This window comes from Balaenoptera musculus, chromosome 5, assembly GCF_009873245.2.
Source record: "Balaenoptera musculus isolate JJ_BM4_2016_0621 chromosome 5, mBalMus1.pri.v3, whole genome shotgun sequence".
Lineage (NCBI taxonomy): Eukaryota > Metazoa > Chordata > Mammalia > Artiodactyla > Balaenopteridae > Balaenoptera > Balaenoptera musculus.
Genome location: NC_045789.1, coordinates 138,567,589 through 138,583,454, shown reverse-complemented (window position 1 = coordinate 138,583,454; position 15,866 = coordinate 138,567,589). Strand labels below are relative to the sequence as shown.

Below are 15,866 nucleotides of genomic sequence, written 5' to 3'. Positions count from 1 at the left end.
TCCACCTCTGTCCCCTTTCTGACACCGGCAGGTGTACTGCTCGCCCTCAACTAGCACATCCCAATTTGTAGGAGGCCTCAGACCTCACCCTTACTCTCGCAGGTAAGGACTGAGCCCAGGGACGCTGGCTCCAGGCCGTGCATCAAGTAGTGTGGTTTTCGTCTCCAAACCTGCTTTCTCTCCACCTAATTACATGTCGAAGGGAGAGAGTGAAAGACAATTTATAAAAGGATTCGTGGTGTCATTTATTTCTCACTACTGAGGTCAGCTGCTTTGTGCTGGGGCACAAATGTTCCAAAACAGAGACCCTCACAGCCATCATCTAAATGTGATAGCAAGAGTTAATGTGTATGATATGTCAGTCCTATGTGCATTATGTGAAAATCTTTAAATAAAATGGGCTCATCTTGGAGTTGCTTTAAACATATTTTTGTAACTACCTTGAAATGATCTAGCTTTATGAAAGGGACAAAAGTAGTAGTTTGGGTTTATTCTACTTAAATAAAACATTCTGGTTTCTATATTCTTGGCCTCTCCCAAGGAACCTAGAAATATTTTCCTTTGTCCTTGATTCTATTTTTCCCTTCCTGCCTGTGGTCCACCAGCAGGTCCTGACGGGTACCTCTGTTGAGTTCATCTCCTCCTCCTCCTCCCCAGTCCCCCCCACCCCACCACAACATGATTGTGTGCATAGACAGTCCAAGACTTTCTAGAAAACTGATTGAGAATTTGGCCAAATTATTAGATATGGCACCAATTAGATATGAAACAATTAGAAAATGAAAATTTTTAATTGAAACCATTTACAGTAGCACCAAGAAACATCAAAATCTAGGAAAAAAACAAACAAAATGTGCAAGACTTCTACACTGGAAACTGTAAAATACCATTACAAAAAATTAAAGAAGACCTAAATGAATGGTGGGGTACCATGTTCATGGATTGGAAGACTCAGTGCCGTGAAGATGTCGCTTCTCCCCGAATTGACATATAGATTAAATGAATTAAATGCAATCCCAATCAAAATCCCAGAAGGGTGTGTGTGTGTGTGTGCACACGTGTGTGTAAAATGGCATACAGACCAATAGAAAAGTGGGCAAAAAACTTGAACAGGCACTGCACAAAGGAAGTTCCAAGTAGATAATAAGTATTATACATGAAAACGGTTTGCGATATATCCTCCGTATTTGCATATACAGAGGAATGAGAATTAAAACCACAATAAGAGGCCACCATACCTCCACCAGCGTTGACTGACGACACAAAACGTTGGAAGGGTGTGCAGCACAAGACCCCTCTTGCACTGCTGGGAGCTGTCTTTAAATTTTATGCTAAATGCAGACATTCCGCAAGTATGGACTGTAGGTGCTCAGTGAGTAGAGCATAGCTTTGAGGATCGTGACCCCAGGTGTCTTTGTGAAGGTTTGACACTGACTCAGTTAGACATAGAGGGTTCTCTGCTTTCAATACGGAGCAGCTGTAAGATCTTCAGTAGTTGAAGGTTCAAGATGGCACACGGTGTACGTTTCCCTGAAGCAAGCAGTAGTTGGGTGTTCTAATTATAAATCTAACATGGATTATTGTTAGCAAATGGAGTAAATCCCCAATGAATGAGCAGGTTTCTGTGTTTTGTTTTTTATGATGCTGTTGTCTTTAGGTTAGCTTGTGCTACACTTACGAAACCAAAGATTCCTTGTGCTTGGTGCTAACCATTATGAATGGAGGGGACCTGAAGTTTCACATTTACAACTTGGGCAACCCCGGCTTCGATGAGCAGAGAGCTATTTTCTATGCTGCAGAGCTGTGCTGTGGCTTGGAGGATTTGCAGAGGGAAAGAATTGTGTACAGGTAAGAATGGCATGGACTTCGGGGGCCTTGAAGCCTGGTCCTCCTGAGCCTTAGGCCACCTCGAAGCTCTTGCTAGCCGCTCTTAGGGGCCTGGGCGGGAGGGCCATGGGTGAGCCGCTGGGCGGTGGTCCCTTGGGGCTGTGCTCCCACACTGCTGGAAATATGGCCAATCAGAGGTGGACCTTGGTTTTCTTTTTAGTTCTCTTTTATCTCTAGTAAGTATAATAGTTTTAAGTTGGTCAAATATGGTCTTGCTACTCACATAAGCACGAGAAGAACCCATTTCCAAGATTCTTAGACATTTTGACAGTTCTGCTAAGGACTAGGGACTGGGTCCCAACAAAATAACAGATGTCTTAAAATAATAATACGTGTTTTAACAGCATTTTTTAAAAAAATTAATTAATTAATTTATTTTTGGCTGTGTTGGGTCTTCGTTTCTGTGCGAGGGCTTTCTCTAGTTGTGGCAAGCGGGGGCCACTCTTCATCGCGGTGCACGGGCCTCTCACTATCGTGGCGTCTCTTGTTGCGGAGCGCGGGCTCCAGACGCGCAGGCTCAGTAGTTGTGGCTCACGGGCCCAGTTGCTCCGTGGCATGTGGGATCTTCCCAGACCAGGGCTCGAACCCATGTCCCCTGCATTAGCAGGCAGATTCTCAACCACTGCGCCACCAGGGAGGCCCCTAATACGTGTTTTAATACATTTTCGTCTTAGAATTCAGTAAAGAAAATTGAGTACAATAGTTGGAATTAGTTTCGTGTGATCAGTAGATCAAGTTTTAGGGAAAGCAGTCCCTCCACCACCCTTTAGGTGCTGGAGTCCTGGCCTCTGATGCTCTTCTTGGCCACTCCCTGGGCAGCTCCCTGCATTCATCTCTGCGTGTCCACCTACCGGCTGTATGCACGTCGTTCCCTGATGGGCGTGTCTATCCTTGCCCTTTCTCCTAAATTCCCAAGGGGTCTGCCCATCCCTTGCCCCAGTCCTCCCCATCTAGTCCAAATCCTCCCCGGCTTTGGTCACCAACTCACTCCTGAATATTTCTCAAATTACTCTCTGTTTTCTAGGGTCGGTGGCTTAGATCACATCTTCCTCAGGTCAGCTTGCTCTCCTGGAAGCTGTGCAGCGTCCTCCTGTCTTCACCCCTTTGCTCGTGCGGCTCCCCCATGTGGATGCCTTTCTTGCACCGCGGCCCCTCCTGCTTCACTCTGAGCAACTCCTGCCCACCGTGCAGAGTTAGCACACGGATGTCCTCTTTCCAGAAGCCCCCTCCTCTGACCACGTCCTCACAGCACTCCATGTTGCCCATCCTGGGGGCAGGGTCCCTCTAGCTGGCTAGCTTCTTAGGAGACCTTCATCTTACCCATCCCAGTTCTGATGAACTTCTGACTTTTCCTTGTCTTTCGTAGCCCAGAGCCAAGTTAAGTATCTCTTGAGGATCAGCTACCAGGCTGGGCCGAGGGACTGACACGGCCCCGCCCAGCGTGAGTTGTGGAGCAAGGGGTGGCCTGCTGCCCTGGGAACGGTTGCCCTTGAGGGAGAGGGGGTCGTCTGAATGGAGACGGCCTGGCCATCGTCCTTACAGGGAGTGGCTCTGAAGCGTGGCCCAAGCCTAGAGGAGCTTTGATTCCGGTTTTACAGCTAGAGGAAATTAGTTTGTTACAGTTAAGTACAGTTGAGCCGCCTTTGTTTGCTTCTGGTGTTAAGATGCATTACTGGATTGGTTGGAAGATTTTCATTTCCCCCATCCTTTTACCGTGGGCTCCCACTTGCCCTCCGGCTGAGCAGGTCTGTCTCGTCCCTACTGTGTCCACAACACCTGCCATCAGGAGGTGCCACCAAGTGTCTGTTGAGTGAATGACCGATGGCTTTCAGGCTCTAATGGTACACCCCTGCCCCCTTTAAACAAGGACCTGTTAAAGCATGGCTTGCATGCTTCAAAGGAGAGGGGTTCTTATGTACTCTTACCTATTTTCAGAGATTGCCACTTGACAGATTTTATCAGACCAGGTCCTAGAGAGATGATCTTACTTTTTGCACAGAGACAGTACAAATAAAAATGCTCTACTATTTCAGCAGTTTAAAGGTCCGAAAAGAGGGGGCACTCAGGCTGGGCTTTAAGCATCCTTAGGGAAGAGCTTGTTACCAGTCAGAATTGAGAGCCTGGGGCCACCTTGCCCTCCTGCCCACAGAGCTGCCTTGAGAGCCCCGGTAGCATGGGGAGGGCACGGCCTTCAAGTGCAGCCTCCAGCCTCCATGGAGGCATTGAGGCAGATGCTGCAGTGCAGTTAAGGAGTCTCCCAAAGAGGGGCCTGCGTTTCGTAAGCAATTAAATGTAATGGATTAATGCTTCAAATTAGGCCAAGGCCTGATCAGGGAAGGCTTCCTGGAGGAGCTGGAACTTAGATTGCAGCTTGGAAGGATGGCTAAGAAGATCTGGGCAGGGGGAAGAGGGTGGTTCTTCCAGGGGAGACGTGAGCTGAGACGTTAGTTGTGTTTGCATCTTGGAGAAAGTGAACAGAGGAGTGTGACTAAACCAGAGCATTTGTGAAGAGAGTGGGAAGGAAGGAGCAAGCGTGTGTGGCTTTTCTGTTGCCTACCAGGCCCTAGGCTGTTCCTTTTTACATTTATTTATTTGGAGAAAAGCTTAAGAAGTTAGTAAAAAGCCGTAGCATCCTTGAGGGCCTTTTATTCCAGACATAATTTTCCTGGAGTGTTTCATTTCTTTTCTCTATACTTCTCTGCTGTTCATTCAGATAAAGTGCCTGAAACAACCAGCGATGAAAGGAGCCCCAGGCTCAGTACAGCCCAGGCCGGGCTGCTGGGCAGCCTTTCTGGGGATGGTGTGCTTTGCTTTCTGTTGTTTTTGGTGCTTGTTTGTTTGTTTGTTTGTTTGGCTGTGCCGCGTGGCTTGTGGGATCTTAGTTCCTCAACCAGGGACTGAACCAGGGCCCTTGGCAGTGAAAGCATGGAGTCCTAACCACTGGACCGCCAGGGAATTCTCTCTGTCGTTTTGATAGTGTGATTTCTTTTAAATTATAAGAATTATTTTTCGGGCTTCCCTGGTGGCGCAGTGGTTGAGGGTCTGCCTGCCAATGCAGGGGACACGGGTTCGGGTCCTGGTCTGGGAGGATCCCACATGCCGCGGAGCAGCTGGACCCGTGGGCCACGATTGCTGAGCCTGCGCGTCTGGGGCCTGTGCTCCGCAGCAGCAGGGGCCGCGATGGTGGGAGGCCCGCGCATCGCGATGAGGGGTGGCCCCCGCTTGCCGCAACTAGGGAGGGCCCTCGCACAGAAACGAAGACCCAACACAGCCATAAATAAATAATAAATAAATAAATTAAAAAAAAAAAAAAAAAAAAAAGAATTATTTTTCATAACAAAGTACAATATGTATACAGGTAGATATGGCAGAAAAACTATGAAAATTTTAAAGAGTTGGCTTCTGAAAATGTTTTCAGTTTTGCCACCGTGGAAAACAGTATGGAGTTTCCTTTAAAAAAAATTAAAAATAGAACACCCATATGACCCAGAGATCCCACTCCTGGGTACATAGCTAAAAAAAAAAAAAGTCAGACTCACAGAAATAGAGTAGAAAAGTGGTTGCCAGGGGCTAGAGGGTGGGAGAACTCAGGACTCCGTCAGTTCTGTTCCGTTGGTCTGTGTCTGTGCTCCCGCCTGTTCTACACTGTCTTGATTACTGCACCTTGGTAGTCAGTTGTGAAATTGGGAGGTATGAAGTCTCTGAGTTTGTTCTTCTTTTTCAAGATATTTTGGCTATTCTGGGTCCTTTGCATTTCCATATAAATGTTAGGATCAGCTTGTCAGTTCCTGTAAAAAAAAAAGAAATATATGTGTGTATGTATATATATGTATGTATGTATATTTTGCCTGCTAAGGATTGCATTGAATCTACAGATCGATTTGGGGATAATGGATATCTTAACCATATTGTATTTTCTGATCTATGAACACAGAATGTCTTTCCATTTATTTAGATGTTCTTTAATTTCTCTCAGCAATGTTTTGTAGTTTTCAGTATATGTCTTGTCCTTTTTTTTGTTAAATTTATTCTTAAGTGTTTGATTCTTTTTGTTAGTATTTCAAATGCAATTGTTTTCTTAATTTCATTTTGGATTGTTTATTGCTAGTATGTAGAAATCCCATCGATTTCTGGGTAATGATCTTGTGTCCTTGCTGAACTCTCATTAGCTTTAGGAGTTTACTGTGAATTCCTTAGGGTTTTCTACATGCAGAATCATGTCGTCTGTGAATAAAGACAGTAGAGCCCGTGTATGTTTATTTCCCCCCCCCCACTAGAATCCTGCTGCTTCTGTTGGTACTTCATGAGAGGGAAGTTTTGGATAGATGTACAAAACCTTGAGTCAGTGCACCCTCATGAGTCTTCTGAAACAGACTGGAACAATCGATAGTTAAAAATCTGCCTGGTAAATGTTGTTTGTATTTATAGACGGTGAATATAGAGAAAGCAATTTGAGATTGATGTCCCAGAGGCCAGCTCTCTCATCAGGTATCCTAATGTCACTATCAGAGGCAGAATCTGAGCTATAGTTTACAGAGCTTGTATACTATAGGGTCAAGCCGAAGACTGTCGTTCTTTTATCGTGAGGCACGTGGAGGCTGCGGTTTCTCAGGGATGTTCAGTAGACGAGAAGGCCTTCGGTTACTACTCGCTTACTTAGGTTTGGTGTTGTTTTGCGTTTTCTCTTTGCATAGATTCTATTTTTTTTTTCATGCATATATGTCTTTTTTTTCTTTTTTTTTTTAAATTAATTAATTTATTTATTTATTTTTGGCTGTGTTGGGTCTTTGTTTCTGTGCGAGGGCTTTCTCTAGTTGCAGCAAGCGGGGGCCACTCTTCATCGCGGTGCGCGGGCCTCTCACTATCGCGGCCTCTCCCGTTGCGGAGCACAGGCTCCAGACGCACAGGCTCAGTAGTTGTGGCTCACGGGCCTAGTCGCTCCGCAGCATGTGGGATCCTCCCAGACCAGGGCGCGAACCCGTGTCCCCTGCATTGGCAGGCAGACTCTCAACCACTGCGCCACCAGGGAAGCCCTCTTTGCATAGATTCTTTAGGTTACAAGTTCAGTTCTCAGATTGGGAGTTAAATTTTGTTCCTTATCTCAACCATTAAATCAATTATTTTGCATTGTCTTGGTGGAAAATGAAATTTCTAATCCAGAACCTTATCAAGATGTTTCTCTGCAGCGGCAGCTTCATGGCCGCTCTTTTTCTGATGCACCCGCTGTTGCGTGCCGGTCTCAGCCCACTGGTAACCAACGTCGTGGCTGGACCCGCCTCGGGGTTCTTACTGTGATTGCAGGACACCCTCAGCAACAACCGTCAGGAGACGTTGAAAGAGACAAGGTTTATTACTCACAGGGCCTGGAAATTACAGCCAGGTGGGGCAGGGGAGGAAGCATGAGCGTGGGCTTGGGAGTCTACTTTTATTGGGGTCTAGAGTAGGGGCCTAGGGTTTCAAGGGCTCACCGTTTACTGGGGAATGTAAAACGTGAGAGCGAGAATTTAAAGCACAAGAAGAGAAAAGGCAAGGCACCCAGATGGTCATTTATGGAAATCAACCAAGGTCTCTCTAACAAAAAAAAAAGACGCCTCAGTGGGGGTGCGGGCAGTGGCTGGCAGTGTGTTTGTCTCTAGCCAGTGGCTGGCGGTGTGTTTATTAGAGATAGCCCTCTTTCAAGTGGGTGCCTCGGCGATCAAAGCTCAAGTCGGGCACTTGCTTTCCAAAAAGAGGAAAACCGGTCTGCAGGGCTCATACTACATCCACAAACTGGAAGTGGCTGTGGAGTCCAGGAGAATCATTTATGGTTTAATGAAATTCTGGAAGATAATCTCCTTGTCCTAAAAGTGACTCTAGTGAGATGGTCTCTCCAGCGTTCAGACCAGGTGTTTTTCTGGCACTGGACCTGACCACCACGGCATCTTTCAGGAGTTCTGGGTGCATTTGGATACTTTGCGCTACTCATGGGAGTTGGGAGTGAGCTGACAGGTGGCTTTCTGAAGGATCAGAAACAGCTTCTTTGTGTTGTGAGAGCGACATTATGCGGCGAGGTGGGTACGTGTGACTCAGAGTGATTAGGTTGGCTTCTGGGAAGAGTGTGGGGTTTGTTAAGATTTGTAATTATTTAAAACCGAAGCTCCACCTCCTGCTTTCTTAGAGGAGGAAGGACGCAGCCGTTGCTTTGGGAGGAGGTGTGTTCAGCGTAGGGTCCCTGGAGATGCACCTGGGGCTGGGTGCTCACACGCGGTTACACAGCAGCGTCCGTGTCCGCCAGCAGGAGGGGTGACTCAGGCAGGGTGATTCCTGCAGAGTCGGATCTCATCATGGAGAACACATTGAACTCTGGCTTTGTTTCCATGTATCACTGTGCTTAGAGAAAACCACCCCCTCTGATATGAGTAGCAAAAAATGCTGCTGGCTTCGGTCAAAATCGATACCAATAACATTCACTAGTAGAACACGTAACAGTTTCAGAGCACTTTGACGTGCACTGTCATCTCATCTTCCCAGCAGTCTTGTGAGGAAGGCATCACATCCATGTACCTTCCTGGTGAGAGATGGGTACCCGGTGAAGTCCTGTGTTCTGCCCTCTTTTCCGTAACAGGAGGGGCAAGCGGAACCTCTTCTTGGTTGGATTGTTACATTTCCGAAGAGACTTGACTCTGACTCATCCTGTATTAAACAAGATTTGAATCATGACACTTCCACTCGTCTGGAATGCTGTAGTTGGAAATGATCAAGAGAAAATGCCAGTAGAAATTACACTAAGGGTGGGGGACGTCCAGCTGTGCATTGGATGAATTGTGGATTGGAAAGCAGGTGAATCTTCCCCACTCTAAGGAGAATGCAGCTGGTGTGCAGGAGAACAATGGGGAGAGGGGAACAGTTCAGACCTGTAATTTGTTTCAGTACTGAATTGGGTCATGCAGGCCTTTAGACACTACAGATTTTTGCTATCACATTAGATTTATCAGTAGCTGACAGGTTCATTTATTCATTCCAGAAATATGTATTGAGTCCCAGGTTTATATGCTCCTGAGCTGTGTGCTTGAAGCACGTCCTGGGGACACATCAGATTTTGAGGTCCTTGTCCTCAGGAAGCTTATAAGCTAGAAGGGCTGTGTGTGGGTGAACACGTAAGTGGAGATATAATTACCATTTATGATAAGTGCTTCAAAGGATGATCTCTCTTGTTTTCTACCCTTTTTGAAACATGGACGTTTATAGTAAAAATGGCAGATTTTAATGTTTATAGGGACCGCTAATCTGTATATGACCCACATTCTTCCAGACTGGACATTTCTGCCTCTTAGGGATTGGTTCTCTAAAAGCAATAGTAGCTAAGAAGCCAGTTTCCTGGTGGCTCTCTTAGGTCAGTCGGCCTTCTGGACGGGGCCACTGACTGACCAGGACCTCAGAGTCTTGCCCTGAGGCCAGTGGGCCATCTCTGTCTTATCTAGACTCAGGTGTGAGCAGGTTGTCATACTGTGACGTGCCTGGGCACCAACTCAAGATGGCTGTTTTCTCGTCACGCTCCCACCAGGAACATTGCTCCAGATGCCTTTGCATTGGAGCAGAGCCAATTTTCAACACCGTGGTTGAACTGTTTAGGCCGCACTAAAGTGCTGGTTAGGCCAGAGCTCTAGACACCTTCCCTGTGGCCGTGCTGTTCTCCCCACCTTATTGCCAGCGGGTCCTCCCCACATCTGCTCACGTCTCCCTCCCGGGAGGGGCTGGGTGACTGAGGCCATCGTGGGAGACAGAGGGCGCCGGGGAGGGCAGGCCCGCCCGTGAGCCGTGGACCAGGCCTCAGTCTCCAGAAATCGTCTTCAACTTCGCCATTTCCTGATAACTCATGACCCAGTAGCAGGCCGGGAAATGGGATCCAGATGGGAAAGTACTCTTTTAACAAGAAGAGGAAGGGCACGAAGCCAGCAACCCGAGTTTCCAGGGAACCGGGACATGGAGGTAAAGGTGACTTTTAAACGGCCTGAGAGCACACCAGTTACACACCAGGCAGCAGGACAGCACCGGGGTTGGGGGATGGTGTAAAAAAGTCAGAAGACAACCTTATCTCCTTTCATCCTCAGCTTTGGTCAGACCCTCGTGTATGTGCTGAACTTAGTTTGTCTTCCTGGCTTAAGGTTATGATTAGAGCATCACTTTTCAATACAAAAGGAGCTGAAAAGATCATCTGGTAAAACCCTTTCACTCGATGGTTGAGGAAACCAAGCCCCGGGGGTGAGTGACCTCAGCCGTGGTGAGGCATTCTCCCGCTGAGCGCCCTGGGCCCAAACTCAGAGAGATGTGAACAGAACTGCGAGGCTGATGAAAAGCCTGCAGAAGTGGTTTTTGAGGGAAGGTTCAGGAAAGGACACATACCCAGTGTGTGGTGTGGGGCAGGGTGGGAGCACGGCGGCTTTGGGATTGGTCCCAGCTTGCCATCTGGCATCCTAGTGACCCGCTGACTTAGCTACAGCCCAAGAGTGTCTGGACGTACTCCAGAGATGCTGTGACAGTCGCAGGAGTCGGTGCGTGTCAAATGCTTAAGCGCACATCTTGGCATCCGGAGAGCGTTCAGGAGGAGTTAGCTGACACCATTACTGCTACCACCGTGATTATTCTGCGCAGTACACACGGCGCACCTCCTTTCAGAGCAGGTGGCTGGCGCTGGACCTGAGAGCTGAGAGTGGTACTGGCGGCAGTTGTTAGGTCAGGCTTCTCACGTTTCAACGAGCCGGTCCCGGGACCAGGCGAGGATGCGGGTCGGCCGTCAGCAGGTCTTGGGCGGGCCCTCGATTTGCTTCCAGCCAGCTCCCGAGTGGTGCAGGCCCTCGCTCAGAGCACCGGGGCTCTAGGGGGTCTCGAGAGACGTTTGAAGTAAGGTGGGTGGGCAGCTGTCCTGCTGATGTGGAGTGCGGCTGTGAATGTTGCATACAGGGAGGGTTACTTTGTTTTCAACTGCATTTCCTAGGATTTTTTTTTTAATTAATTAATTAATTACGGCTGTGTTGGGTCTTCGTTTCTGTGCGAGGGCTTTCTCTAGTTGCGGCAAGCGGGGGCCACTCTTCATCGCGGTGCGCGGGCCTCTCACTATCGCGGCCTCTCTTGTTGCGGAGCACAGGCTCCAGACGCGCAGGCTCAGCAATTGTGGCTCACGGGCCTAGTTGCTCCGCGGCATGTGGGATCTTCCCAGACCAGGGCTCGAACCCATGTCCCCTGCATTGGCAGGCAGATTCTCAACCACTGTGCCACCAGGGAAGCCCTAGGATTTTTTAAATACAGAAAAGAATGAAAGAAAAAACAAGGGTGTGCACATGGCTGGGCAGTGCAAGCAGAAGACACCCGTTGCCGCCCCTCTGCTCCCCAGGGAGACCAGTGACAGTGGCAGGGGCGTCTTTCCAGAGACTGTCTCTCTGCAGCGACCCATGCCCACATTCTTGATTCTCTGAGCTTCTGGGCAGGATAACTTCTCGTGTCTCTTCTGGGGTGTGGTTTCTGACCCCGGGAGGCGTTACAGTCACTGCAGCCCCTGGGCGGGTGGGCTGGGAGCGCCCCCTTGAGACCAGCCTCCTCTGAGCGGCTGCTCTCTGCTGCTGGCTCTGTCCCCTCTGTAGGTTCCAGTGACGCGGCCACAGATGGAGGGGTGGTACTCAGGAAGATGGACTCTTGTGACAGGGCCACACTTGAAATCAGAGTTAAATATAAATCCTTTGAAAACTAATTTTCTTCTCTCTAAGGGAAAAGACAAGTAGTTTGAGATATCACACTTAAGATATTGTCGTCTTTGGTGGGACACACTTATTTGAAGTTTGTGGCGTCGCCCTGCCTTCGCAATCAGTAGTCACTGCTGCGGGTTATGTGCTCGCTGCCACGAGGCCTGGTCTTGCCCAGACCCTGCACAGCCCGGGGAGTGGGCGGCTGCTGGGCACTGTGTCTTGCAGGTGAGGACACAGGCTTGGAGAGGTTGAGGCCACAGAGCTGGTAAGTGGCAGAGCCGGGATCTGAATCCATGCCTGTCTGACCCCCCAGACGGAATTCTTCTAGTATGGGGAATGTTCAGTTGTTGACATTTTAAGCAGTATATTAATGATGGGAGAAATGGAGCTGCGTTCCTTAGGGGCTAACCCCTCACCACGGGGCTGCGCGTCTCACGGCCGGGACGTCTTCCGTTAAGTCTGCAGAACGGTGCGCTTTGTGCACGTTGTCTGTAGGATCTTCCTCCTTCATGTGGCCACTGGAGCCTCGTGACGACACCAAGGGCTCACCGCTGGACCCACAGACGGGGTTCTGTTACCTGCCTTTCTTGCCGTTGCTCAGAGCACAGGGGTGTCTGTGGGTCTTTCCGCTGGTGCCGACGGATCCCAGCGTCAAATTCCGGATAACTGACTTTCTGTTGTTGTTTCTTCCCTTGCAGAGACTTAAAGCCTGAGAATATTCTCCTCGATGATCATGGTGAGTGAGCGAGCCTTTCCCGTCCACAGCATAGACTTTGTTAACAGGGACTCGGGGACGGAAAGTTAGTGCACACTTGGCCAGTTAGTGCGGAGGGGGAGCCGCAACAGGAGGGGACGCCCTTCGGTGTGTGCTCGTTTAAGGACAGAATGGACGGACTTCCCTGGCGGTCCAGTGGTTAGGACTCCACGCTTGCCCCGCATGGGGCTTGGGTTCGATTCCCAGTTGGGGAACTAAGATCCCACAAGCCGTGCGGTGTGGCCAAAAAAAAAATAGAATGGAGATGTCATCGTTATTCCCCTGTATCTAGGCAAGAAGCAGAGATGGTTCTAATTTTCAGTTAAACTCAAAGGAAGAACATTTTCCCCTCCCTTATTTCTTGCTGTTTGCCCACCTCTTGCTTTATTCTCAGTGGTGTGTCCATGCCCTCCTAAACACCTGGCTACTCTCGGGGGCTGCCCTCCCAGCAGAGTGTGGGTAGGAGCAGGCGTGGGGCTGGGGGCCCTCGGGGGCAGCCGGAGGATGGACGGCCCGCAGGCAGGCCCACCGCGGCCAGGTGTTGACCAGCGGCCCCGGGGTGGCGTCGGGAGGGAGCTGTCTTCGGGGGATTGTTGGGGTTGTCTCAGGACTCTCACGGTCCAGTGGAGAACGAGCCCAGGCCAGCGTGGCTCCTGCAGAGGAGGAGACGGGCGGCGGTATTGAGGGCAAAGAATCCTGAAGGCGGACGTGGGGCGCGTTCAGTGCAAAGACTCCTCTGATGCTTCTGCCGCCTGCTTCCCGCGTGGTGCCTGACACGTGAGCACAGAGCAGCCACCTGTGCGGAGGGAGTGGAGTCTCGCTTCGTGGGAGGTGATGCTGAGATTTAGAAGAGTGTTGCCCAAGGGCATGTTCACAGCTTTGGGCTCTGAGCCCGTGGTTCATTCCGCGTGCTGTGCTGTTAACCAGAGCGGGGATTCATGCCCCGTGTGGGGATGAGGAGTGTCTCCAGGAGATGTTGTTAATTGGGAAAGAGTGAGGTGAGAGCAGCGTGCAGTGTGCTTCCTCTTGTGTAAAAAGGGGAAAATGATCAGGGATATTTGTATTTGCTCGTATATACGTAAAGACACAAAAAAAGAGTCATTAGAAACTATGAAGAGGGACTTCCCTGGTGGCACAGTGCTTAGGAATCTGCCTGCCCATGCAGGGGACACGGGTTCGAGCCCTGGTCTGGGAAGATCCCACATGCCGCGGAGCAACTAAGCCCGTGCACCACAACTACTGAGCCTGTGCTCTAGAGCCCCTGAGCCACAACTACTGAGCCCACACACTGCAACTACTGAAGCCCGTGCACCTAGAGCCCATGCTCCGCAACAAGAGAAGACCCACAATGAGAAGTCTGCGCACAGCAACGAAGACCCAATGCAGCTAAAAATTAATTAATTAATTAATTAATTTTTTAAAAAGGAGCAGTAAGCTGCAACCAAAGGGTTTTTTTTTTGAAGTGCAAAAACATCTAAAAGATTTGCCACGAACATGTTTAGAAATTAAGGTATGTTGGGACTTCCCTGGTGGTCCAGTGGTAAAGAATCCGCCTTCCAATACAGGGGACGTGGGTTTGAGCCCTGGTCTGGGAAGATCCCACATGCCGTGGAGCAACTAAGCCCATGCGCCACAACTACTGAGCCTGCGCTCTAGAGCCCGCGAGCCACAACTACTGAGCCCGCATGCCACAACTACTGAAGCCCACGTGCCTAGAGCCCGTGCTCCACAACAAGAGAAGCCACCGCAATGAGAAGCCCGCACACCGTAATGAAGAGTAGCCCCCGCTAGCCGCAACTAGAGAAAGCCCACGTGCAGCAACGAAGACCCAATGCAGCCAAAAATAAATACATAAAAAATAAATAAATTTATAAAAAATAAAAAGAAACTATTAAGAGTTAAAATAGCATGGGGGAGCAGACTTTCCAGTCATACTGACACCTTTATATATGTTTTTAGTATACAATGCAATTTCTGCAAAAAAACAACAAAAAAATCCCAAAACACCCACAACATGCTGGTATTTTGATTGGAACTGTGTTGAATCTATAGAAAACTTGTGGAGAACTAACACCTTAATATTGGATCATCCAATTTAGGAACATAGTCTACAGTTCTATATATTTGGGGCTCCTTCAGTTTCTCTCACTATTACTTTGTAGTAGTGTTCATTGTAGTATAATGTGAATATATTGCTTATTAAAAATCTTTTTTTTTTTTAAGTGGACTCGAAACTCCATGCATGTATTTGCAGGTCTTTCTCTGCATGGGTCCCTCCTCTCCAGAACGTTATCCCACAAACTTGAGCTGACCTATCTCTCCCATGTTCTCACTTCCGTCTTCTCAGCTTAGCAAGGCCGTCCGCTCTGCTTGGGTCCCCCGTCCTGTGCTGAGACCTGAGGGTTGCTCCCGGCTAGGATGCCAAGAAGGTTGTAGGGCCCAGCTCGCTGTTTCTCTTCTCTCAGGACTCACGGTCCGCAGCTGCCCTGGACTCAATGTGTTTAGTGCTTTTGTGTTTTGTTTAAGAAATCTTCGCCTGAACCTCAAAATGTTCTATGTTTTATTCTAAAAACATTACTGTTGGGCTTCCCTGGTGGCGCAGTGGTTGAGAATCCGCCTGCCAATGCAGGGGACCCGGGTTTGAGCCCTGGTCAGGGAAGATTCCACATGCCGCGGAGCAGCTAAGCCCGTGCGCCACGACGACTGAGCCTGTGCTCTAGAGCCCGTGAGCCACGACTGCTGAGCCCACATGCCACAACTACTGAAGCCGACACGCCTAGAGCCCGTGCTCCGCAGCAAGAGAAGCCACCGCAATGAGAATCATGCACACCACCACGAAGATTAGCCCCTGCTCTCCACGACTAGAGAAAACCTGCGCACAGCAACAAAGACCCAACACAGCCAAAAATAAATTAAATAAATAAATTAAAAATAAATAAATAAATAAATAAATATATTACTGTTTTATCTTTCCCATTTACTTCTGTAGTCCCTCTGGAACTGATTTTTGTGCATGATATGAAGTAGAGGTTGACACATTTTTTTCAAATATATAACCAGTTAACTAACACCATTCATTGCAAAGATCATCTATTCCCCTTTTCTTTGGAGTGTCACATTTTACATAAATCTAGTGTCTCTATATGTGTGGATCTGTCTCTGGACTCTATAGTTTCCTTGGTCATTTTATTCATCCTTGAACCAGCACCATAGCCCTTAACCACTGAAGCTTTCTAGTGAGTCTTGATTTCTGTTCAAGTCCTCCAGCATCATTACTGTTCTTCAAGATTACCTGAGCTATTCTTAGACTCCTTCATTTCCAGATGATTTTTTATAATTGGTCAATTTCTAGAGGGAAAAGCAACAAGGTATTGGGATTTTGATTGAAATTGTATTGAATTATAGAATAATTTTCAGAGAATTAATTAATATCGAATCTTTGAATTTATGAACATAGTATACAGTTCTACGCATTTGGGTCTCTTAAGTTCTCTCAATATCACTTT

General features: G+C 48.5%; 1 protein-coding gene across 7 annotated transcripts in view; it reads left to right on the top strand.

Annotated features, from left to right (window-relative positions):
* Positions 1 to 15,866, top strand: part of GRK4 (G protein-coupled receptor kinase 4) — an 86,162-nt gene that overhangs the window by 51,836 nt on the left and 18,460 nt on the right. For all 7 annotated transcript variants that reach the window (XM_036852132.1, XM_036852133.1, XM_036852135.1 and 4 more), the window contains 2 exons: positions 1,658 to 1,848; positions 12,305 to 12,342. In XM_036852132.1, coding sequence (XP_036708027.1) covers positions 1,658 to 1,848; positions 12,305 to 12,342 — 229 coding nt within the window. The remainder of the gene's footprint in view (positions 1 to 1,657; positions 1,849 to 12,304; positions 12,343 to 15,866) is intronic.